Below are 27,505 nucleotides of genomic sequence, written 5' to 3'. Positions count from 1 at the left end.
CTTGCCTGTGCACTTTCTGTCAGGATCAGTATCAACAAAACAAATACTGTCATTATTTATTACTCTAGGTATATAAAACTTTAGTGTTTTGTTTAAAAAGTCTTTTGAGGGATACAGTAGTTAACCTGAAATGACAATTCTATCATCATTTACTCATCCTCTTGTCATTCCGAACTCATATGACTTCCTTTCTTCTCAGGAAAATGATTTTTTTTTCTTCTATATAGAATATTCCAAAATAAAAAAATATATTTTTTTTTTCATATAATGAAAGAGAATGGTGAGTGAGGCTGTCATTTTGCCTAACATCACCTTTTGTGCTCCACAGAAGTTTGAACAACATGAAGGTGAGTAAAGAATTTTCATTTATTATTCTTTTAAGAGAGTTAGGCTTACTGTTCTGAAGGCAATTTGGGTTGTGTGACACAGATTTCAACAGATTGCGCCTCAAAAATGACCTTTTGAAGCTCATTTAAATGTGTATCATTGTGTAATTTGCACTGTAGCAGGAAATATGTATTTCATATGTCAAAATTGCTGTGGGTACCTGGGGCTTCTGCATCTTTATCTTTCTTCTCTAGGTTTGTTGATCTTTTCTCCTCCTTGTTCTCAGTGAGAGGAACCTCACTGTTTTCTCTTACTTCAGATGGAGGTTTACTGTCCGGAGCATCTTTATCTTTCTTCTCTAGGTTTGTTGCTCTTTTCTCCTCCTTGTTCTCAGTGAGAGGAACCTCACTGTTTTCTCTTACTTCAGATGGAGGTTTACTGTCAGAAGCATCTTTATCTTTCTTCTCCAAATTTGTTTCTGTTTTTTCCTCCTTGGTCTTACTAAGAGGAACCTCACTGTTTTCTCCCACTTTGGATGGTGGTTTACTCTCAGGAGCATCTTTATCTTTCTTCCCCAGGTTTGTTGCTGTTTTTTCCTCATTGGTCTCAGTGAGAGGAGCTTCACTGTTCTTTGCATCTTTGGATGGAGGTTTACTGTCAGGTTGAGGAGTATTGTCAGGGACTGGAGCTTGCAAAGGGTCACTTGTCAGAAGAGGCTTGGTTGTAGGTGGGACTTTGCTGGTGGTGACTGTTTCTGCAACTGTCATGACAACTTCAATGCCATCACCTGGACCTTCAGGAGCTGGTTTGATTTCATCGGACACATCGGTAGATTCTGCAAACTTGTCAGATGGAGGAGCCACCTCAACAGTCGCAGGAGCGTCTTTGTCAGTTGCAGGGCCAATAGAACCAGTCTCTGGTTCAATCATAACTATTGATGGAGCTTCCATATCAGGAGATGAAGCAATAACATCAGTGGCAGGAGCATCAACATCAGATGCAGGAGTTGTTGGGACGATCAAATCAATGCCTGGAGGGAGTGCATCAGCTGTCTTCATTGCTGTATCTGTTGAGGACACAATGGCACTTTTATCCAAGATATTTGCTGTAACCACTTCACTCGTTTCCACTGAAGATACATCAGAATAAGGAGCAAGAGAGGTTGGCAGTTGAATGGTGCTAGCTGATGCTGAAGATGTTGTTTCAAAAGTTGCCATGGTTGCAGAAGGTGTTGTTGCCATGGTTGCAGAAGATATCGCTTGGGTGACCATATAAAGCGTTGTTGCAATGCCATCAGAGGATGAGGCAAATGCATCAGTAACCTCAGGAAGAACAGAAAGTGGATTGCTTGTAACAAGCCAGTTGTTGCAGTGACGGCGTTGGTTGCTGTGGCCGCATCGGGTATCACATCTGGTGCTGCGGAAACTGTAATTGTGTACAGAGCATAAAGAGTCAGATATCTAAACTGTTCTGTCAAAAGCAGTAAAGATGCTTACGGATGCCATTGCTGCCCTTTGGGCTTACATACTGTACATAATAGATGTTATTGCAGCGATTCAACCTTTCGCCATTTCCAGTTCAGCAGAAACGAGATACACAAGCCCTGATAGAATCACTTCCCCCTGCTCGTGCCCCCGTCCAACTCTTCAAGGACAGGACTCGTTGCGCTTTCCTGTTATGGTTTCATGTATCTATCTCTCTCTCCATAAGTTCAATAAATTGGCCCCTTTTTGGTCTTCCTTACCATGACCTGGTCTCTTTTCTCTTATGAAATATTTAGCAGCTGTTCATTCAATCGCTATTCAAAAATAGATCTGAAAGAATTGAGCACCGGCCTTCAGCTGAGCCTCGACCGCCACGCCATGTGCTCTCGAAAGTGATTGTGTTTCACAATAACAGAGTATTTAATGATTTATCTCCTGAGGCTGGGCTTGCCATTTTCATAGTTACAGTTTCAGCGGCATTAGGTTCGAAAGGTGGATGCTACACACACCTGGTGCGAGAGGCAGAAATGGTGGGATAGGTAAGGTGGTGGCATTTTGTTTTGATTACACAAACAAAGCAAAAAAAAAAATGTCACAAATTTTTCGCAGTCAACAAAACTGAACACCTGCTGTTTAGCACATCTGATTGGAAAATTAAGCTGCTTGGTAAGCGAAACTCGCTGCTTTAAATGCGGTAAATAAGCATATACACATTGCAATAAATATATTAGTTTGACATTTTTACAGAAAATAATTGTTAATAAATAAGGTAACTTTATTTTAAGGTGACATAGTTATGTACTTACTATAATAATAACAGTAAATTATGAATAATTACAAGTAACTAACCCTAAACCAAATCCGGTTACACTTTATTTTAAGTTGTCCGTGTTACATTGTTATTATGCATTTAAGTACTGTGTAATAATAATTAACAACATACAGTATACTTACTATAGGGTAAGGATTAGGATTGTGGTTTGCTTTAGGGTTAGTTGGATGTAATTATGCATAATTTATAATTATTACTACAGTTACTACATGTAACGTGTAACAAGGACACTAAAATAAAGTGTTACAAATAAAGCGTAACCAAAAATAAACTTTTTTTTAAAGAAATATGAGGCTTATAAAAAGTATCAAATCATCCTTTTTAGGTATTGAGTATTCTGGCTTTTAAAATTGTGTATTTTAATATGTATTTCCTTGTATTGTAAGTGGTTGTAAATTATGTAAAGGGAAAAAAAAAATAATGCAAAGAGTCTAAACAACTTTCGGTGGTAATTGACATTATGCCACATATGCTGACAATTAGATTTATTTTGATTAAATCCTGAACATTTTTTTTAAGGCTGTAAGATTTCATTGTCAGTTGTTGATTTTTTTTTTTCTTTTTTTTTTTTTTTACAGCTGAAAGCCAGTTTAAATTGGTAACAGCTTGTAAGCTACAAGTAAGCAAGCCTCCACCTGCCCTGCTGACTTCAACGCTCGATTTGAGAAGACACATAGCCGCCACATGGCATGTTACGTGGCACCTTGGCCCATATATATTAATGAATGATTTAGTAATCACAGTAGTAATCACATTTAATCTCCACGCTCTGCTCTACCTCAGATCAGAATATAGTGCACCGTTACAGCCATCAGTCAGACTGAAATTACATTGGAGTGCTCCCTGCATGCACTGCTTTCCTCAAGGTCCCCTGTGAGGTAAAGGAGAGCCACACAAACTGTGGGGAATTAACTAAGACTGAAGGTCACTTGCTTTTGGCATTGTTTATTTGCCTACGCTCTCTGTGTTATTGTTGTACCCCTTTTAGTATTTAAAAGTTTTTACAGTGCAATTCTCCTTAAATATGCTGCACAATTTTTCTGTTGCTTATAGTGATATGCAGGTTTAGAACTGAAACTGTTTAGTGAATTGTTTTAAATCTCAAATCTTAGATTACTCATATAAACTACTAAAGGTGTTTCAAACAAGAAATTAGAAAAAAGATCTAAAATGCTTTGTGTACAGAAGTGTTTTTGTTGTTGTTTGTTTGATTTATCAGGTGCCAAATTTTAATCTTCCTAGCATAAAATGATGTCACACTATTTTAAATGTTCTAGGCTCTTTGAAAGCGTGTAAAGATTCAAAGCGCCTTTTAATAGAATAACTGTAATGTATGCATTCTCACAACCAGGAGGGCAAAAGAACAAAACTGAAAGTATGGCTTTAAACATGCTCCCTGTTGAATATTTCACCTCTCAATTATTAACACAAGTGAGGCAGAATAAATGAAGAATGTCTAACCTAAATAGATAGACACATGCTTGCATATATTACAGCTAATTTCAAGGTTAAAATGTCTTTGCGAACAGAGTTCTGATGGATTTACTCTTTAAAAATCAAAACTTTAATACTGGAAGACATTTAGAGAAAAAAAAGTTTCTTTATGTATTATTGTCTTGTGCAAACTTGTCAACAAATTGTGATTGTGACACGATGTTCTCTTACCTGGCTGGTCAGGTGCCGTGGGTACGACTGTGAGTGTTGGACTAGACGGAGATGGCATCGTAGTTAAAGACGAGGTGTCTGTCTGGCTCGAGATGGTAGCAGCTGGCATTGTGGGCAGAAAGCTTGTCACAAGTAGCACTTGGGACAGTAAAATTACAGTGTTGAGTTGAGAGCCGAGAGAGTAAGTGAAGAGGGCCAGATACCTCCTACTGTTAACACCTCTATTTTTAATTTTAGCTTTGGAAAACATACTTGTACTTATGCAAAAGAATACAAAGCCTATAAAAATACAAGTGGGTGATGAAGTGTACATCTAACTACATTTGGTTGTTTCATTTCAAAGTTTAATCACTCAGTTTTTAGTTTTATTGTATTAGAATAAACGTTTGATGATGATGACAATGATTATTGTTTTTAGATGCTATTACTGATTTTTTTTATCATACATTATTATATATTTTTCAATGACTAGTATAAATTCAACCACAATGCTAAATCTGTCTAAGGGTGTGTTCACACTTGGCAGGTTTGGTTCAATTAAAATGAACTCTGGTGAGTTTGCTCTGTTAGTGTGCTTCATTAGAATAAGTGTGAACGCTACAGGCATCAGAACCACCGCCTCCTTGGGTTAGATCTTCGTTTGCATGTGACGGAGGAATTCCTGCCGCAATTTTGACTCCTTTGCACATTTTATAAGCTCTTCACAAGTTCTCAGCTGGTAAAAATACCATCATATCTCCGCACATACAATTAATGCATTTAGCCCAGCGCACAGCATTGTTTTGGATGTTTGGTAAATTACGTCGCAAGCTATATATATATATATATCATAAAAGCTGTTTTTGTTTTGTATCTTTAGGTTAGGTCTTAAAAATGACATTGTGAACACTACTTGGACTAAATGTATCATTTTCAGTGTTGGGGAATGTTACTTTTACAATATTGATGCAATATTGCGTTACTCCCTAATAACTAACTGCGTTACTTTTTATGAAAAATAATGCGGTACATTACTTTTGCTTTACTTTTTCCTACCTGGGCTCGGCTTGCAGGAGAAGGAAGTTCAACAGTTTTATTTCTAAATATAATCTAAAGTCATTTTTGCTTATTAGTATGGTTGAATTAGATCATTGAAGGTCAGCAGCAAAGACATTTGTTAATAAAGTTAGATTAAATACATAAAGTATGTTTGTGCAATTTAATATAGTTAATTATTACAGGTTTGCGTAAAATTCTGAAATTGCAATTCACTCTGTTTTTATTCATTTTGAGGAATATTGGAAGTTTTCTTGCAAGTGAGATGAGTAAATGCATGTTCACATTTAGTCTAGACCTACAATAACCGTCATGTTTACATAGCGCACACAACACCTCTGCACTTTATTTCTCTCAACATGGGGACAGGAGAGTTGTCAGTCAATGTGAAAAAGTAACTTGCATTTATTATCTGAAAAAGTAAGATAGATTTTTTGTTGTAAACTGAAAAAGTAACTTGCGTTACTTTACTAGTTAACTGAAAAAGTAATCTGATTACTTAACTCAAGTTACTTGTAATGTGTTACCCCAACACTGGTCATTTTCTTTTTTGTTCCGGACCAAAAGAACCAAGAGAACTGAACTACAAGTGTGAACACACGATAAAACACCACAGCCAAGTAATGCTTGATCTCAAAGACACACTACGGTCCATCTACTACTAAACAGCAACGAAAAGGAACTTTAAAGTCAACATGAAATGAAAATCAACCCTATTTACTTTCCCAATACAAGATACAGATCTTATTGTAAGTAATTCAAACATTTGTCTGGTCCACTTTACACAATCCAATTAATTCCCGACTAAGCTTCATCCTACATTTTCTCCTGCATTTGTATATCCTGTTTCCTTGAGAATCGCATCATATTGTGAACTAAAATGGGTTACGAATGGCATTTCATGTTGACTTTCATGTAAAACAGGGAGCTAAGAGCACGTCCATTAAACAAGGCTTCATCTATACACCAGCAGAACTGCTCAAAGATGCTAATGTAGTCTCTGCATGTGTCACCTGGTGTATTGGTGAGGGATTCAGGGATCACTGAGCCGCCTGTTGGGGCAGGAGGAGAAGTCGATGTGTCACTGGAGGTGGCCGTGTCTAGTCAGCAGACAGAAGGATGAGCTCGCCAGTGCAGGGATCAGATACCACGACAGTATTGCCCATCAGAGCCTAAATCAGCCTGATCTCAGCTATTCGCTGACCACAAATAAAGGGCACTGCTAAATGCACTTTACTGCAGCCCACAGCACTAAAAGGGACAAGCACTAGAGAGTGACTTGCATGCTTTTGATGATGTATGGATTTACCAATGACATCAGTCGATCATGTCCATATCCTGCAATGATATTGTATCATAATACAGATGCATATACCATGGTACTGTTTGATTGCCATTTTATATACCATAGTATTATATGGTACTTCAATAATATCGGCAATTACGTTAATATAACAATTTTTAAAGTTCACAGTACATTAAAATATTGTGTGTGTGTGTGTGTATATAGTTAAACCAAAATTTATTCAGACACCTTTTCCAACATTTCATTCATTATTACAGTTTATTCGCTATAGTTTAAAAAAAAAAAAATGGTAATAAAATATGACAAGATCTCAGAGTTAAACTGTGTCTGAAAAAAGTAATCTTAATAATGTCAGATAACACTTAAGCAAAACATGGTCAGGTCAAAGTGTTTGAATAATTTTTGGTCCCAAACTTTTATACATTTTACTGCTAGTCCACTGTATGAAGAATTTTTGGGTATAATATGTCAGTTTACTTTATTTTGCTATCCTCACTTACATAAATGAACTATAGTGTCCTGCAACCACTAGTAAAAAATCGAAAAAATTATATCTAGTGTCTGAATAATTTTTGGTTTGACTGTATATACAAACACTTTATTTGTTTTAATTACCGGTCTATGTTAAATGCGAAAAATAAATGAGCATTACCCTTAATTTATCTCATTTATTATTAAAAATCTACCTATGAATTTGATGCACTGTGAGTAGAGTTGTTCATATGTACAATGATTTACATTTCAGATGCTGTTAATATTATATCTATAAATACATGTGCTAAAATCAGACTTTGAATACTTTTGAGATCACGTTGTCATAGTAGAGTCCAAACATCACTGTTTTACCATAGTACTGTTGAATATGTGCACATACTGTACTTGAGCATGAACTCGTGAAAGTTTTTGGATGAAACTTACTTAAAGTCACACGCGCTCCTCAATGCCAGCACAATGCTAATCATCTCTGTCTATGCCAGTATTCACAGTACTGTACGTCAAATATGGAACGTGGCATTCGGCATCTCATGCATGTTAGCTTGTTTGCTGTCGTCTGCCTGTCTCAATAGGAGCAGGTGTCTTCCCTCTGGAAGAGGAATGACCATGTCAGCTCACACTGTGCCGGTACTGATGGGAGTTTTGGGATTCAGCGTGGGCAGCCCACAGCGAGCACCGCAGCAGGCCGATACTTCCTGCTCTCAGGCATGCTGATGTTTTATTAAGGTTGCGTCCCTCCCTAGTGTTTCATAATTAAAGCATGGCTGAAGACACTGTTCCCTAATTCCATGGGTTTATTGTATTTACATGGTTTGCTAATGAAAAATGGTCCGTATTACTGATAGATGTTTTATTTAGTGTTGTGTCTGAGTGGCGTGGATGAAAATAATTTATGTCTCAGTCTCTGGGTAATAATTCAGTGAGAGATTCACACAGAGTTTCGTGTTCTGTGAGATCGGTGTTGCATTTTTGCAATTATGTTTTATATAAACTGTTAAAGGGAACATATTATGGAAAACAGGATTTTTTTGTACTCTATAATACTTTCACTATGTAATGCAAAACTTCTTTCTGTTAGGATAATTATGGAATGTCATGGTGTTGACATCAGAACCAGCGAGCAAGTCACACAGTCATACTGGTTTGGAACATCATGATGGTGAGTAAATGATTTTGACAGAATTTTTATTTTTGGGTGAACTGTCCGTTTAACCGACCACATTTACATGTCCTTACTTATTTTCAGTTTTCAGTTACATTCAGTTCAGGAAAATCATAACAGAGGCAATTTACAGTACATACACTATACTGTTCAAAAGTTTGGGGTTGGTAAGATTTTTTTATTTTTTTTTTAAATCTTTTTTTTAAGTCTCATGTTTTTGATTGAGGTCTCTTTTGCTCACGCAGGCTGCATTTATTTGATCAAAAATACAGTAAAAACTCTAATATTGTAAAATATTATTACAATATATTTTGTATATTTTTTTTCTATTTTAAAATGTAATTTATTCCTGTGATGGAAATACTGAATTTTCAGCATCATTCTCCAGTTTTCAGTGTCACATGATCCTTCAGAAATCATTCTAATACACTGATTTGATGCTTAAGAAACATGTCTTATTATTAATGTTGAAAACTGTGCTGCTTAATGTTTTTTCTGGAAACTGTCATACATTTTTGGAGGAATCTTTGATTAACAAAGTTCAAAAGTAAAGAATTTATTTGAAATAGTATTTTTTTAACATTATAAATGCCACTTCACACCAAGAGCTCAAACATTTAAAGTGGCAGATGACAAAACTGCAGCACATATTTATAAGAAACAGAATTTTATTGTCTGTTGCCATGGACGCTAATATAGTTAACATTATAGATGTCTTTTCAGTTATCGTTCTTGGTGTGAACCCTTAAATGTCTTTAGTGTTACTTTTGATCAATTTAATGCATTCTTGCTGAATAATTTTGAACGACAGTAAATAGGGGTCTAGAACTGTTTCTGGATAAAAAAGTAAAAAAATAACAGAGCTGTCAATCAAATTAACTGTATGATATCAAATGTTTCGCAATGAATCTCAAACGCCAGTATTTGCTGAGAAAAGCCCCATAATGAAGAAAATTTAGACAATTCATTAATGTGACAAATGTATAAAATCACTGAATAGACAAAAAGTGTTTTAGAAGTCTATACATGTTCCATCTGTAAGTCTATACATGTGTTCCATCTCCATTCTTGTGTTCCATCTGTACTATTTTTTACTATTGGTGTACTCTATTATAAATGCACTAGATTGACTGTTTATTCAGCGTCTTTTACGACAGTGACTTTAAGATGCTGTGTCACACATGTCCATTCACACAAAATGATCAGTAGAGGCATCCAGAGAGGTATTAGCATCCAGTGCCTTTTAACAGGCTACTAATCGAATTAGCCTCTCGCAGTACTGTCATGCTTTCTGGACAAAGAGTGCATGTGTGCCTGTGTGTGAGAGAGTGAGCAGCTCTGAGCAGAGAACGACGGGTAACAGGAGGGCAGGCATATGGCCACGGGGGGTTAACTTGGGAGCTGGAGCACGATTTCTCGCTTTCACCCCCCCATTCGCCATCTGCCACCGAACCGGACCAGAACCAAAAAAGCAGGCATAGACTGGCCAGATCTACTTCAGACTGCTCTCCTTCTCTGACCACATTAGAAAAAAAGAGAGAGAGACAAAGAAATACTGTTTGTTTGAAAGAGATGAAAAAAACAAAAAACAAGACAGACTTGCAATCTTGTGAATTAATGGCTCTCTTCCAAAATCTAGTAAGCTGACTATTTAAGGCAGCACGCGTGTGCTCCTGCTGTTCCAAAAGGTAAGCAGCATGATTATGCTGCCTTCTAAGAAAACTCTTTTGGCCAGATTCTAAGGCAGTATGTCAAAGGAAGCAATGCCAAAATGCTATTTTCTAGTTAACAGGCGTATAAGTCCCAACTCCTGTCAACTTGAAACCTAAATCTCCAAAATTGTTTGCCAAGATTAAATTTCAATATGAGCATTTCAGTGTAGTGTATCACTCTTGTCAGAATATACTGCTGATTTGAAATATGCAATAGAAGTGTAGAACACACACATATTGGGTAAATTAGTTTTTAATCAGTTTAATTTGATTATTTTTAGCCATACTTTTTTGTATTTAATAATAGTATTTTGTATTTAATAATGGTATTTTATATTTTATAGTTATTTTTTATATGTTATAGTTATTTTTATATTTTATATTATTTATTATTATATAATTTTTTTATACATTTTTAATTTAAAAGTATACTTAAAGTACTTAAATTATGCAAAAAAACAACAACAAAAAAAGTTAAAGGTGCCCTAGAACCCCTTTTCAAAAGATGTAATATAAGTCTAAGGTGTCCCCTGAACGTGTCTGTGAAGTTTCAGCTCAAAATACCCAATAAGTTTTTTTACATTTATTTTTGAGCCATTATTACATATGCACCGATTAAGCGTGCGGCCCCTTTAAATCTCCCGCTCCACCGCCCCCCGCAAGCTCTCAACTGCCTTAAACAGCAAACACAAAGTTCACACAGCTAATATAACCCTCAAAATGGATCTTTACAAAGTGTTCATCATGCATACATCGATTCCTGTGAGTATAGTATTTATTTGGATGTTTTCATTTGATTCTGAATGAGTTTGATGGTGCTCCGTGGCTAACGGCTAATGCTACACTGTTGGAGAGATTTATAAAGAATGAAGTTGTGTTTATGCATTATACAGACTGCAAGTGTTTAAAAATGAAAATAGCGACAGCTCTCTTGTCTCCGTGAATACAGTAAGAAACGATGGTAACTTTAACCACATTTAACAGTACATTAGCAACATGCTAACGAAACATTTAGAAAGACAATTTACAAATATCACTAAAAATATCATGATATCATGGATCATGTCAGTTATTATTGCTCCATCTGCCATTTTTTGCTATTGTCCTTGCTTGCTTACCTAGTCTGATGATTCAGCTGTGCACATCCAGACGTTTTGCCCTTGTCAAATGGCTTGAACATAGGCTGGCATATGCAAATGTTGGGGGCGTACACCCCGAGTGTTATGTAACAGTCAGTGTTATGTTGAGATTCGCCTGTTTTCCAGAGGTCTTTTAAACAAATGAGATTTATATAAGAAGGAGGAAACAATGGTGTTTGAGACTCACTGTATGTCATTTCCATGTACTGAACTCTTGTTATTTAACTGTGCCAAGATAAATTCAATTTTTCATTCGATGATCACCTTTAAAGGCCCACTGAAGTGCCTTGAAGTGCCTGAAACAGGAAAACAGGGTCGGACATATCAAACAGCTCCTCCCCTTTTTTAAAATAGCCAATAGCATTTCATTTATATCACTGCTCGGTCAGAGCCATTGAGCTCAATAAAGCCTCAGTTTCCTTCAAACCTCTAACCGTTTCTCCTCCATATCGCTTTAAAATATTGCATTCTGTGCAGAATTCAAATAGGTCCGATATGTTTTGTGGTCTGCGTCGACTCGTGCATATGATCCGCTCGGTGCTATCATGTCTCTGGACCAGAGCAGACTGTGTGCGCTGCGGTTCGCGTGATGCTAACGTGAAACAAGACTGAATTCGCCTCAATGGAAAGCATATTTACACTGTCTTAATCGTTCCCTGTCCCCTATATAGTGCACTATGTGCCATGAAGAAAATAGTAAATGTGTGAACAAGTGACCGATTTCAGCTGCAGCTTTAGCGTCTATTTATAATGTAGGGGGCGGGACACTTTACAGAAGATCTGATGAGAAGCTGAAGTCCGTGGTGATGTCATGAAAATCCATGATCCATTTTAGCGGAAGTGAGAGAATGTAGGTTTTAGATGCTTTTAGATCTTCTAAATGCAAATTTTGTCATTGTTTTGGAACACACCAGCATATTCATAACCTTAAGCCTAACATATGTATACTAAAAGCTAAAAAACGTATATTTTGATTTCGTTGGGACTTTAATGTGCATGCATATTCTAGACTAGAGAAAAGTATCAAAAAAGTGATTGGCTCTTTCAAATAAAAGGTGGGATTTCTCCCATTCATTTTTCTATGAATTGTCTGTCTCTTGTATTGTGCTTGAGTGTGTGTGCTTGACTATTGAGTTTTGAGTATTGTGCACTTGTATGTGTGCTTGACTAATGGAATGCTGTTTGCATATGACCCATTAAGTTGCAGCCTATTTAGATCACTTAAGAGCTTCCATTTCAGTTAACATGCTGTCTTAGAAGACAGGTGCCTATATAGGCTGTAGACAGCAAGGAAGTTCACTTGGTTTTGGAACAGGGCCAGTTCCTTGCAGTAATTATGAATAATTTCAGCTTTATTACACAGAGTTGCTCACTAAATCTTTGAGATGCTTCTCCCCATGCACTGCCTCAGACACTTGGGCATGAAGATGTGCAATAACATTGCCCTTGCTGGATAAATGCATGAGGGTTATTTTTAGTGTGATGGGAGGCCCACAAGATTAATAAACATTCATCATCCATTTTCTCCAAATTCCTGCTCTCTGTCTTTCTCTATTGCATTCTCTCTCTCTCTCTTGCACTCTGTTTTCCGCTCTGTCTTCTCCTTTAGGACAGTGAGAGCTTTCTATCACAGTTTCCAAACACACTATCCAGGAAAGAGGAATGGAATAAATGGTGCTTCCATATTTTATTCCTCATCCTCTCACACAGTAAAATTGAATAAAAATAAAATAAAAAATGATACTGGATAGCAGTAGGGTTCAATCCCAGGACTGTTTGGAGATCATTTAGGTAATGATGTCTTGATTTGCCCCTGAAGCGCATATGCTGATAACCTTCCCATTCCAGCATGACTAGTGCAGAGGTCACTGCTGCTGCAGTCCTACACGAGCAACTACATTTGAACCAAGGTTTGCTTCCACATTGTAACTTACTCTGGCCAACATCTGCCGACTTAAGATAGAATGCCGTCTGATCATCTTGTAAAGTGACCAAACCCATTTTGTCTTTTTAATATTGATGTTTATGGGAGGGTAAATCTGAAATCAATGATACATGCCACAATAACAGACTGGCGTGCAATGAAGTGTAAAGTAATACATACTGATTATTTCACAGACTTTTTAAAAAAGTTATTTTCCATGAATTTTGCAATGAATTATTTATTATTACTGGATACCAATTTTTAACAAGTATTTAATAGATTGCACTAATAAAAATATAGATGGATATAATTACTTAATACACATTACTGTTCAAAAGTTTGGTTCTGTAAGATATTTTTATTCAGCAAGGGTGCTTTAAATTGATCAAAAGTGGCACTAAAGTCATTTATACTATTACAAAAGTTTCTATTTCAAATCAACACAATTTGTTTCAAAGAATTCTGAAAAACATATCACATTTTCCACAGAAATATTAAGCAGCACAACATTGATAATAATAGGAAATGTTTCTTGAGCATAAAATCAGCAATTTACAATGATTTCTGAAAGATCATGTGACACTGAATGATGCTGAAAATTTAGCTTTGCCGTCACAGGGATGAATTATTAAAAAAAACAAATAGAAAAGTGCTATTTTAAATTGTAATATTACACAATATTACTGTTGTTACTGTAATTTTGATCAAAATTAATGCAGCCTTTAAGCATAAAATCCTTCTTTCAAAAACATTAAAAATCTGACTACAAACTTTTAACCTGTAATGTAACTTAAAAAACTTCCAAAAGACATTTCCAAAAGACATTTTGTTCATATTGTAGGAACCATGGACGAACCAGACAAAAGAATCATTCAGATGATTCTTTCAAAACATAATTCTAATTCAGAATCGAGGTTCTGGCTCCAGCTCCAGCTCGTCTACAGAGAAAACCAATGCTGATTACTTTTTACGGCATCCATGTTTCCTAACAGAAGGAGAAGTGACAGCCATTTGTGACACCAAATGGTCATCCAAGAAGATAAAGAGTCTTTGATCACCAGATCAAAAGAGACAGAGAGACAATGCAGACCTTTTGTTTCCTAACTTCACAGAAAAACCAACGGAGACTGTTCTACAACTAAAACTGCATCAAAATTGTTCCAAACAATTTTAAATGGACTTATCAAACATATTTTAACTGCATACATTTTAAATCATGTCCACAAATACTACCTGTAACCAGTTATGCTTTAGTACACCCAAAATTCATGTAAATGTGATAACTCTTGAATGACTGATTGAAAGTATGCCTTATTTGGAAGGAATTTAATTCTCTTTCTGAAATTTCTCTCTTTGTGGCTTGAATGAAATCTGTGTAAAATGTATCATATTCCATTTAATAGAATTTATGTTTAAATGGTACTCTCTGCTAAAGCAGAGATGGGAGGTAACCCCTATCACCTTTTGAAACAGGACGATATCTGAGTGTCCAAAACTCCTCTCAGAGGTGTGACAAACACCTAAGTTTAAATAGTCATGTCGCAAGACAAAGACAAGTGAAACTAGAGATGAGCAGAACTAGAAGAAAGAACCGGTCAGCATTGACCAGAGTAAGCAGAACGAACTAGAACTACAGAGTGAAGTAGAAGAACAGATAAGCAGCTCATTCAAGCCATCCAACTTTCACTTTTCTTTTCTTTTACTTAATTTTCTTTTCCTCTGAAAGTCTCGTGTTCTAAGTTTTGCCACAAAGTTCAACCAATGACTTTTGCCGCTTCAACTTTATCTCCAGCGACAAAGAGACTTCCTTTCATTTTTCCAGCAAGCTCAAACGTGATTGGGTTTTACCAAACACAACACGGACCTTTAAGACCCTGCGACAAATCATCGACTTGGAAAACCCTTCTCTGCATGCCGGGAAATTCGCATTTAAAGTCGACTCAAGCAAGTACCTCCAGATTCTACAAGCTGAACTGGTGCATTTAAATGAATGATTCATGGTTCGTTCAGGTCTTTGAAGTGCATATTTTGCTAGGAATTCTGTTCATCATATCACTCTCTCGCTTAAAACTCTTTCTCTTTAATTTCCTTTCTTACTGTAACACGTATGAATGTGTGTGTGTGTTTGTGTTAGATTAGTTTGTGTTAGAATAAATAAAGTCTCTTGTAGATTTTAAAAGAAAGCGTCTTGTATTATGTGCTTAAACTGTCAATCTTAAAGTTACCGTGCTCAACTCAGTTGCTCGGTCATAAACTAAACAACTCTTTATAATTCCCTATAAATTAATTATTTCATTTGAGCTAATTTTACTTCCTAGGGTGTGTTCCCTACAATATATACTGTATGCTTTAGTTACGTTACTAAACAATTTTGAGATTTTGTACATTTACATGCCCAGAAATCACTATTTTAAATGCCTGAGATTTAACATGTGCATGGGAGCCCAGTAAAAACTGGTCAAACGATATCTTTCAAAGATTTTGAGTTATGTACGGAGCCCCTAAAGGGACATGGTGATGAAAAAAAATATGAAATGATAGAAAATATAATTTTTATTTTTTTGCATTCCCCAGAGAAACTTTTCGTTCCCTTGCAAAACTCTTGTGTTCTAAATATTTTGTGAGTGGATGCAAAGTTTCTCTAGGGAACGCAAAACATTTGCGAGAGAACGCAAAAGCATTGACAAATAATTTTTCTTCCCATTTCATATTTTTTCCCCTCATTATGTCTCTTAAGGGGCTCTTAAGTTATGTTATGTAGGTATATAGATTGTCCATGGGTGTGTTTGAGACCAACATTAATCCAGATGTCTTGCATGCAAAAGAAAGATCTTACTCAAGTTTCATAATCTGACTATTCAGATTTCTGCAATGTCCTTGGCGAGTGTCAGAGTGTTCCATTATTCAGCAGAATGAATGAACAGTGACACGTCACTGTTCAATTGGTTTATGGATGATAAAATGAAATTCTTTCCAGGGTCTAAAAATATTAGAAGTGACCATGAAACTTTTAGTTCAGAACAAATTCGTCCTGTAACGGCAAACACATCCCTATGTCTATTTTAGAACGGGCATCACACCTGAATCTCGGGAGAAAATCCTCTCTCACACATCATTAAACGTACATAAAACATTACTTTTTGCGGACAAATGTTGACAGACCTTGCAAAATATGCATTGCATGCTGTGGAAGATTATTTCACCACATTCCAAACAATCCCAGTTCTCCCAGGTTATTAAATATTTTCAGCTTGGCAATTATGAAAAAAAATGACATCACAAACTCTAAAATCAGGCTATTCTGACAGGCCCTAATAATATTGAATTATGGAGATATTTCAACATATTACTTTGAGTGAAATAATGTATTAATGTGTCTTCTGCATGTGTGTTTGATGGCAGGCAGCGGGACCCTGAGGGAGTGAGAGAGTCCACAGCCCGACACACACTGAGATAAATTGCTCTCACTCCAGTGAGTGTTATTCATTGGTCAGAGGTTGGGAAGAAAAGCTTCTCAGGACCCAAAAGCACTGTGAAGGTACCACGGTACAGGTATGGTTTCAAATGGTAATAAAACCACATGCCAGTACTTATGGGCAGTTGACATGATATATCATTTCTTTTATATTTTCATTTTTTATTTGGTTGGACATGAAACAGATTTTGTCCATAAAATTTTTTTATTAAAAACATTTTTCTATTTTAGTATTTTTTAAATGCTGGCAAAGCTGAATTTTCAGCATCATTAATCCAGTCTTCAGTGTCTCATGATCCTTCAGAAATCATTCTAATATGATGATTTGGTGCTCAAGAAACAATGTTGAAAATAGTTGTGCTGCTTAATATTTTTGAGAAAATGTTTTTAAGGATTCTTTTACCAATGGAAAGTTCAAAAGAACAGCATTTATTGGAAATAGAAATCTTTTGTAACGTTATAAATGTCTTTACTCTCACTTTTGATCAGTTTAATGCATCCTTACTGAATAAAACTACTTTTTTCTTAAAAAAAAAAAAATCGTACTAATTCCAAACTTCTGAATGGTTGTGTAAATTTTGTGAAAAATTATATCCAAATTATATATATATATATATATATATCTCCATGTTCATTTGTCAACTACCCATATACATGTACCATGGTACTGAATGATTACTGTATCCATTTACTATGGTATTTACATGGTACACCATCATGGTGCATGTCCTAAAATGCATAATAATAATACCATGCTACTTTGTGGTACTTTTATACAGTTCTGTTATCTTGTAAATAATCATCTTCTAGTTTTCCTAAAGGGCTCGTCTACTAAACTCTACTACTACAAGACTAACCTATGTTAATCTATAGAGCAACACAAGAGCACTACTCTACTGACTTTAAAAAAGCTCGAACCTGTAAACGTGTCTACAGACGTTGATGGAGCCATAGTCTGGGGTACTGTGATTGGTTGGACTGACTCTGTGCTGGCTGGTGTTGAGTCTGAGGTCAGTTGGACTGTGGGTGGTGTTATGGATGTAGTTATAGACATTGGTACAGTGGCTGGGTCAAGCGTAACTGCTAGTGTTTGCACTGAGGACAAAAAAAAAAACAGCATTACAGCCTGTTGAGTCCATATTCAAATGTAAGAGTTCTGGCAAATGGCTAAAGATGCACTAAGTAACAGTCTTGACACTGACATCAACTGGCAATGTTGAAGTATTGAGTAAAAGCATAGTTTTTGGTTTCCGACAACTTTGGCAAATACCCTATTAACCCAACATTGTTATTAAATAATGCCGAAACTGAAAGTGTCAGAAAATAGGTTTACAGAGATGAAGTGAGTAGTATTCAGCTGGTCATGATGGTTATGATCTCATTATGGTATAATAAAACAGCTTTTATGCAGCTGATATGAGTAAATTGTCTCTTTCTAGTCTAAATCATTTGAAACATTTTCAAAATCACCATTCTTTAGATACAAAACTTAGTAATATCTGCTTCACTAAAAACACTTCACCTTTAAACTGAAAAAAAAAAAAAAACAGAGTACACCTTTAAGAAGAATCTTGAGGAAAAAGACTCTGTATTCCTCATGAGATCAGTCATCGCCTCAGATTTCCAACAAAACAGCATTAAACCACCACAAATGGGCAGAACTGCAATGAAATCTCCTATAACCTTGAGCACACCCTCATACATCACAAGCCAGCATTAGAATGCTTTGCGTCTTAGATCACATGAAACATTTATGAAGTAGAAAACTGTGGAAAAATGCATCACGCCATCAGAGTTCACAGTGACAGTTAAGGGACAGATCATAACCGACGTCTTGTTAACGACATGAAATAAAGAGGCCAAAAAGAGTGATGGCAGCAGGAGTGAAAACATGAAAACAACAGTCAGCCTATTCCATTAGCATGCCACTTACTGCCAGACGTTCCCGACGCCTCACCTGCGAACAGAAAGAGAGGAAGATAAAACAAATGAGAGAGTTTCACTCGTTTATTTTCGAAAACAGACTTGTAGGTTTATTTTATTTTTCTCTACCGCTCTGGAGCACATCTAAGATTAAAAAATACAGAAGACAGCCTCGCTTTCGCAGGCAGTGAGCGTACAGTGGCGATGAACTGTACATGTCTGCTATTCAGTATGCTTATTTTCTTTTTATTGCAAAGTTTCCTTTGTGCTATTCTACTTTCCTTAGCAAGTGAAGATGCCCCAGTTTTCTACACTGTACGTAAATCATAGCTTCTTCTCAGGTGTGTGCGCGTGTCTGAATACAGCAGGTGCGTAATTCTTACAAATGTTCGGGGAGCCGTTCGGTGTGGGCAGGTAGGAGCCGGGCTTCCAGGACTTGGCTTTGAAACCTCTCTCACAGGCCGAACAGTCTTGTCCAGTGGTGTTGTGCTCACAGTCGCACTGAAGGGTCCCATCACGGAGGGAGCACTGACCGGCGTGGAGGTTACACTTACACCTGTGAAAACGGGAAACAGCGGACAATTAGCATGCTTGTTACATTGCAGCCACAGGCAAGGGCGACAGGATGATTCCCACCTTTTATTTGTTAGGGTCACCCGAGGTAGCTCATTAGCTCACCTACTTGGCTCAAGAAATCAGCTAGGCTAATTAGTGGAGCCAGACACCATAACGCACGGCTAAAAACGGTACCTCCAGGGAATATTCTGCAGATCTTTACATCGCGGTTGATGTGTATAGAGTTATATAGAGAGGGGTTTTGGGCCAATGAGATTTCACTGTGGGCAGGGCTATCCAGTACACCGCTGGTTCAGACATACTGGTTTTGTTGCTTATCGTGGCTGGTGTGGACAAAATCTCAGATTTAAAGGGATAGTTCACCCAAAAATGAAAATTCTGTCATCATATACTCCCCCTCAAGTAGTTCCAAACCTGTATGAATTTCTTTGTTCTGCTGTACACAAAGGAAGATATTTGGAAGAATGTTGGTGACCAATCAGATCTCCCCCCCCCCCCCATTGACTACCATAGTATTTATTTTTCCTACTATGGTAGTTAATGGGGGGCGAGATCTGATTGGTTATTGACAGAATTTTCATTTTTCGGTGAACTATCCTTTTAAGGCAGTGATTTTATTGCTGGAGATCAGCAGGTTGCTGTACAAAGCAACAACAAAAAAAAAAATTCTTCCTCAATACTTTTTGTTTGTTTTCCAGTACAAATACACTTGACATTAAATCAACACTTAAATCAATATACATTTACTTGAGAAGCAATATGAAATAAGATAAGTTTTCTGAAAAATGTATCAAAATAAAGTGACTTTACTCTAAAAACAAGAAAAAATGTCTGCCAGTGAGGTAAGAAATATAAACTTTTTTTCTTTTAAGCATAAAGCTTAATTTTAGTTTAATTTTGATCATTTTTTTCAGAAAAGAAGACAATATCATTAATTTTATTCATTAATTATTACTATTATTTTGTTTTATTCAACTTTTTTTATTTCTGTTAATTTATATATTTTTTTAAGTACTAAATAAGTACTAAAATTACTAAAACTAAAACTGAAATAAAACAATTAAAACTATTTAAAAAATTAAAAATATTGGTAACACTTTAGTATAGGGAACACATATAAACTATTAACTATGACTCCTAATTTACTGCTTATTAATAGTTAGTAAGGTAGTTATTAAATTTAGTTATTGGGTAGGATTAAAAATGCAGAATAAGGCATTAATATGTGCTTAATAAATAGCCAATATTCTATTAATATGCATGCTAATAAGCAACTGGTTAAAAGACCCTAAAATAAAGTGTTACCAAAATATTAATAGACATTTTAATAGTACATACATAATACTAAAATAACACTGGTGCAGTAAGATAAGATACAATCTGAAATCTTATGGTTTCTTTTTAATGAATTTTAGGTAACTTGACTGGAAAACAAGTGAAAAATAAAAAAGATTAAAGTCATTTTTTATGGTGTGCGTGGTCCTGAGAACTTCTGTCCACTCTTCTAGATATTAGTGTGATATTAAAGTCGTTTTTTGTTCTTTTGCTAGATGTTTCTAATCTTTCATCATTATCAACTCTTCCCATGCCCCATGTTTGTAAGCACTATAGAGGCTGTTTGTGTTTGTTAGATGCGGGTGAGTTTGATTCTCTTTGAGTCTCTGATGTTGGAGATAAAACTCTGGGATCTGTGGGGACAGTAAACAGCATCCGTCTGCTCTACTCCAAATATAGCAGCCATCTACTGGGGGGAAGGGAATACCTCGAGAAAGATGGAATGAACAAAAGAGAGAGAGAGAGAGAGAGTGAGTAATGATTATCGCTAGTAATGAGAATAAATGAGGGATATTGAGATGGCCTTGCCTTGTCTCTCCTTATCGTTGGCTTTATAAGAAAAATCTGCAGTGCTCCACAAAATGTCGCTTCCCTCCTTTGAGTTTATGAGGAATGCTCTGGCTATCTGACAGCTGAGTTTAAGGATAGTTGAGATTAAAGGTCTTGGGAGGAAAGCAGGTTAGTATGGAAATGACGACTTTTGCAATTACAATCTCTCTAATCAAATGAGTGTGTAAATCCCAATGCTTCGGAATATTTTTTCATCCTCACTAGAGCGAACAGCAATCCATTTGCATGAAATATTTATGAAGCTGACCTATATATTTCCATGCGGACACCCCATAACCAAACCTTGTATTGCCGTATAATGAGGTCATACCTCGCCCTATGAAGTTTCCCATGGAAAAAAAGTGATTCAACATACGAAACTCCAGAATAAAATGCTGTCTTGTGCCCTGCTAGATTCCTGTAAAGCTGTTTCTTGTTTGCATGTTTTAACTTTTTTTTTTTCTCTCTCCATTTAAGCATGACAAATTTTAAATGTAAAATCTTTGAAACTCGATATGTAATCTTAATTAAACACAGTGCACTCCATCTTTTCAAATGGTACATTTTTCAACATAGAAATGAAAGATATACAAGCTTTTGGGTTTGGTGAATGGTGATCATATTTTTATTTTTAATTTGAATTTTGTCATTTTGCTTCTTAATATAATAAAATTATTTCTCGATTATTTTAGACTCTTATAAAACTCATATAATGTTTGTAAAATGTTTTGGACAATGCATAATTAATTAATTTATATACAGTCAAACCAAAATTTATTCAGACACCTTGAACATTTCATTCATTATTACAGTTTATTCACTATAGTTTAAAAAAATGGTAATAAAATATTAAACTGTGTCAGAAAAAAATAATCTTAATCATGTCAGATAACACTTAAGCAAAACATGGTCATGTCAAAGTGTCTGTATAATTTTTGGTCCCAAATTTTTATCAATTTTACTGGTAGCTCACTGGGTATAATATGTCACAGTTTACTGTGTGTCCTGCACCCACTAGTAAAATATCTGGTGTATACTGAATAATTTTTGGTTTGACTGTATATATCATTTCATATGGGCAGACAAGAACGTGAACAAAAACAAGATCGTGACACTAGCCAGGCTCGAACCTGCATCCCCATGTGCAACAGGTATTGTGCAGTGTGCCACACCTCCATCATGGTTTTTCCCCACCTGTCTGTTTCCACACCCTCTCATTTACTACACCTCAATCAAACATGAGTGATAGTGGCGAGTGTGATTTTACTCAATTTAATTTACTTTAATTAGGTCTTGCTTCAAAAGCCTGAGGAAACCGTTCTACCACCCTCTCAAGGCCTTTAAGCCGTAATTAAAACCCAGAGTCAATCGCACACTCATTTATTTGGCTGTTTCTCCAAGACCAAGTGCCGATCAAGCTCCTATCATGACAAATTAATCACTGGTGGACCACTTCGTTTCGGAGATCCTCGCCTTAAGGGAGACTTCTACTTTTGAGAGACTGTGCGGGATCTCAGACGAACGTTAATCAATTAAAGCACGGCACGGCACAATCTCATATCAATTTCTGACCAAATCCTGGGTGTGGACTTTACAATCCTCTGATGTACAGATTGAAATTAGGACCCACCCTGTGAGGAGCGATGAGAAACGGATAAGAACGAGTCTTTTTTGTAATGCAGAGCACCGTGAGCAGATATAGATGTATTCTGAAGAGCGTCTTGCTCCATGTGTTTATTTTGCTTGAGTTGCATATTTGGGTGTTTCATCTATGGGCATTTTTATGTTGAGTTTTTTTTTTTTTTTTTTTATGAAAGTCACATTTAAACTGCCTTGGAAACTTTTTACTATGTCATTATCATGTACACTGCTGTTCAAAAAGTGTGGGGTCAGTAAGAATTTTTTTTTTTTTTTTTGAAAGAAATTAATACTTTTATTCAACATGGATGCATTAAATGATGAAAAGTGGTAGTAAATATACAGTGTCTATATATACATATATATATATATATATATATATATATATATATATATATATATATATATATATCAATGTTGATAAGAGTTGTATACAAATTTTTTCAAAATTCTTCGATGAATAGAAAGTTAAAAAGAACAGCATTCATTTAAAATAGAATATTTTCTAAAATTATAATTGTCTTTACTGTAACTTTTGATCAGTTTAACTCATACTTGATGAATAAAAGTATTGATTTTTTTTTTTTTCTATCCCCCAAAAATAAAATTAAAATTCTTACTGACCACAAACTTTTGAACGGTAGTGTTTAATGTTACAAAAGATTTAGATTTCAGACAAATGCTGTTCTTTTGAACTTTCTATTCATCATAGCATCATGAAATAAAAATGTAAATAACTGTTTTCAACATTGATAATAATCATAAATGTTTCTTGAGCATCAAATCATCATATTAAATTGATTTCTGAAGGATCATGTGACACTGAAGACTGGAGTAACGATGCTGAGAATTCAGCTTTGATCACAGGAATAAATTACACTTTACTGTATATTGACATAGAAAACAGCTGTTTTAAATTGGAATAATATTTCACAATATTACTGTTTTTGTTTGTATTTTTAATCAAATAAATATAAATGCAGGCTTGGCGAGCAGACGATCTTTTAAAACATTAAAAAATCTTACTGACCCCAAACTTTTGAACAGTAGTGTGTATATATATATATATATATATATATATATATATACAAAAATATTAAGCAGCACAACTGTTTTCAACATTGATAATAATAAGAAATATTTCTTGAGCAGCAAATCAGCATATTAGAATGATTTCTGAAGGATCATGTGACACTGAAGACTGGAGTAATGATGCTGAAAATTCAGCTTTGCATCACAGGAATAAATGACATTTTGAAACATATTAAAATAGAAAATTGTTATTTTAAAATAAATATTTCACTATATTACTGTTTTATTGTATTTTTTTTAAAAACAATATGTTAAAATCATACCGCATACCCCAAACTTTGAACACTTTTTAATTTTCAATGTCTACAATAGATTTAGTTTTACTCTTGCCAGACCCAGAAAGTCCATCATAAAAATATTATTTTTCATATATGCATTTTAAAAAAAAATGCTTGTTATAAAATTAACATTAGCAAAACGAAGGATTCAGGCATTTAAAAATGTATTTCCACCACAGATATGTGATGGAAATGACACTGTAGTGAAAATGTTCATGATGTTTTAGTAAAATTGCAAAAATGATGGAAGTGATGATCAATGTGTATATATATATAATTTACACTGTCAGACATTGTCAGACTTATATAAGGTGTATGAAAAGTGTGTTTTAAGAAAGTTAACACAGGAATCAAAGTATTCCTAGTCAAAGCAACACCCAATGAAGGTGCATTCAGCACACTTAAACATGTAGTGTTAAATCAGGAATTGCATCTTAAAGTTGCCAGATAAAAGCAGCACAGTCGCATCAGCGACTAATGCAAGGCAGCTGCAGGAATCTAACATCCTGTGAAAAAAAAAAAACAGTGCTTGAAGTGATTCAAGCCCTTGGCAAAAACAACACTAAAAAGAAATCTGTCTGGTTTGACAGCTGAATAAATGCCTGCTGGCATTTTGTAAATGTGCATGGATAGTGAGTGTGAAAACTGCAAGCGATACGGCCACTAGCTTGCAGATTGGTATGCATTCCTCATCATCATGAATATTCTAAATTATTGACACCTCACCAAAAAAAGTGCCAAGTAGACAGTAAAGTCTTGTGATTAAAAACCAAGGACAGAAGAAATCATTTGTGACACTGTCAAGGGCAGAGAGGGCAAGGGCGCTTTGCTCTTATTAAAACGCTGGCATTACAGGGTGGCTGAACCAGCCCGTGTGCGTTTTTAGCGCAGAATGCACCAAATCAGGCAACCTCGCTGCAGGTTGCAGGGGAACAGCAGGAGGCTTCCTGGGCCTCGGTAGGGAGGCGAAGTTGCAGCATCTTTTTCTGGGGTGTGAGGTGAGGTTTCTCTGCCCTGCACTCTCAGAATCTGTGTCGATCCAGGGCAGCTATATCCAGACACCGCAGGGCTGGGACCCCACTGCTCGGGACAGGAACAGATCTCATGGGCACGTTTGCTGCCAGGCTCTGCTGTTGGGAGAGGATCAAACCCCTATCTGGCCATCTGTGACTGGAGAATCAGGAGTGTGTGATAAACATATGGCCCTTAATGCTCCGGCAAAACAGAGGAGCTAAAAGGAGAGCGCCAGTACTAACTAGTCAGCTGTTGTGGATTCTTCTCAAAGCTTCAGAATGTGAGCTACAAGTTGCATTTGTAAGGCCTTGGAAAATGTAGCCTTTCTCTAGTCACAGGCATAATGTGTGTGTAAACATGAAATAATTAGGGAATTTCAGTTGCAGTTTTGGGATAACTGCTGATCTAGGTTCAGTTTCTCACCCCAATCTAAACCTTAAAGGTTTAGTTCACCCAAAAATGAAAATAATGTAATTAATTACTCACCCTCATGTCGTTTTACACCCGTAAGACCTTTGTTCATCTTCGAAACACAAATTAAGATATTTTTGATTAAATCCGATGGCTCAGTGAGGCCTGCATAGACAGCAATGGTACTTCCTCTCTCAAGATCCATAAAGGTACTAAAAACATATTTAAATCAGTTCATGTGAGTACAGTGGTTCTATCTTAATATTATAAAGCGACAAGAATATTTTTTGTGCACCAAAAAAAAAAAAAAACACTTTTTAACAATATCTAGTGATGGCCGATTTCAAAACACTGTCCCTGACCGTGAACAGCAACAGAAGTTACATTATTACGCCATTAAATGGTGGCAAAGACCGTCTTTATGAGTGTGTCAGTCAGTAGCGAAGACTTTTACATTGAAAAGACTGAATTGTTGTGAACGCGGAACAAGACACAACTGACAAATGCTTTGACTAGCGCTGTCAGTCATGGGAAAACCCCTTAACTGTTAAAAGGACAAGATAATACATCGGACATTTAAACTCACTCAATCTCTTTCTCACAATACTCTTCTACATATAGTAAGCTTCAAAGAACAATATCAACTGAGAACAAACAGTTTACGTTGCTAAGAGTGGTTGCTAAGGGTGTTGTATAGTGATACACAGAAACGTTTGGTGAAGTGGTCACAGCCGTGTTTTAATTATATATATTATATATATTTATTTTTAAATTATACTATACCAATTCGCATTTAAATCATATATGCAGTCAAACTCAAAACTGGCCTGCTCTGGGACTCACCGAACACATCCCTTGAACTGGTGAAGGCAGCACTTTCCACTGTATGTTTATTCTAACAAAGTTTTTCAGGTTGGCACCAACATTGAATTTTGCTGCATTAGTCACTTAATTATCATTCTGACATGAATCTCTCTCTTTATTCCTTATACGACCTTCTAAGTCATAGGACTGGATCCTATCCCAGTTTCCTAGGCCAGAGGCAGGGGAAAGCACTCTGAACAGATGGCTAGTCCATCACTGGGCTCTGGCTTAAATACATCTTTGTAAATAACAATAATGACAAAAATATTTGCCTTGGGTGTTTTGTATGAGGTATGAACAGTGTATAGATAGCATATGCAGCTTGAAGAACTTTTGCACAGAATATGGCAGGAAATCATTTTGAATTGATTTTACAGAAAATGAGATAGAAGGGGACACATTCACCTACAGTAGACTTCATAACTTCACTTTAGTTGGTTCACCATCCCCCTATGAAACTGCTGTAAGTGTGATTTCTGTGGTGACAGAGAATTGCAAAAATAGTGATTGTTTCCAAAGAGGTTTACTGTCAACAGTTTAATAGATCTTAAACTTCAGACTTCTCGTGTGTGTTACAAATCCTTCCCTCAAGGGTCAAAATGACCCAAAGCATTAAAATTACACTAGCTATATAATTTCATTAAAAGCTATATAATTAATCTTACATTCCGGCTGGGTTTTTAATTATTTTTAATTTTTTTTTGTCTTTCTATGTACACATGTAGAAAAGTGTCTCTGGTGCAGTCACATCACTTTTGGTAGATGGTCATTATAGAAATGATCCAGCTGGGTCTTTGTTCTTTCAAAGGGACCTCTTATGCTCCTTTTCACAAGATGTAATATAAGTTTCTGGTGTCCCCAGTTGGTGTCTGTGAAGTTTTACCTCAAAATACCCCACAGATCATTTATTATAGCTTGTCAAATTTGTCCTTATTTGGGTGTGAACTAAAACACACCATTTTTGAAGGCGGAGCTTTAACAGCTCTCACTTCGGTTGCTCAAAAACAACAAAGCTGGAGAATCTCACGCAGCCAAAATGAGGATTGTCAGTAACGGTGTTCAGCCTTACATTGTTCAAACCGGAGTCGGACACTGACGGAGAGACTCAGGAAGAAGTTACAACTTTTAGAATGCAGCTGGACGTTTCTGAACGGATAGTGGATACTTTTATGTAGTTGTTGTGGAGTTGATTCAACTCATCGACTAGCATGTGCCGTCATGTTAATCTTTTGTGCAAATCCAGCATTGAATTGACCCTCATTTGTGAAG

At 36.0% G+C, this 27,505-nt stretch overlaps 1 protein-coding gene and 1 long non-coding RNA gene across 7 annotated transcripts in view; one reads left to right on the top strand and one right to left on the bottom strand.

Annotated features, from left to right (window-relative positions):
• ntng2a (netrin g2a) overlaps positions 1 to 27,505 on the bottom strand; it is an 83,702-nt gene that overhangs the window by 13,678 nt on the left and 42,519 nt on the right. The window contains exons 1-4 of one of the 6 annotated variants that reach the window (XM_048209415.1): positions 7,568 to 7,704; positions 6,357 to 6,443; positions 4,309 to 4,410; positions 548 to 1,752 (exon numbers count right to left, since the gene is read on the bottom strand). In XM_048209415.1, the coding sequence (XP_048065372.1) occupies positions 548 to 1,598 (1,051 nt within the window). In that variant the 5' untranslated portion in view covers positions 1,599 to 1,752; positions 4,309 to 4,410; positions 6,357 to 6,443; positions 7,568 to 7,704. The other 5 variants (XM_048209413.1, XM_048209418.1, XM_048209416.1 and 2 more) reach the window with 5 other exon arrangements.
• LOC125279572 overlaps positions 8,223 to 27,505 on the top strand; it is a 35,234-nt gene continuing 15,951 nt past the window's right edge. Inside the window, exons 1-2 of the long non-coding RNA XR_007187409.1 lie at positions 8,223 to 8,303; positions 16,484 to 16,633. This is a non-coding gene — a long non-coding RNA (uncharacterized LOC125279572). The remainder of the gene's footprint in view (positions 8,304 to 16,483; positions 16,634 to 27,505) is intronic.

This window comes from Megalobrama amblycephala, linkage group LG12 (assembly GCF_018812025.1).
Source record: "Megalobrama amblycephala isolate DHTTF-2021 linkage group LG12, ASM1881202v1, whole genome shotgun sequence".
Lineage (NCBI taxonomy): Eukaryota > Metazoa > Chordata > Actinopteri > Cypriniformes > Xenocyprididae > Megalobrama > Megalobrama amblycephala.
This window is presented reverse-complemented; position numbering and strand designations above follow the sequence as displayed.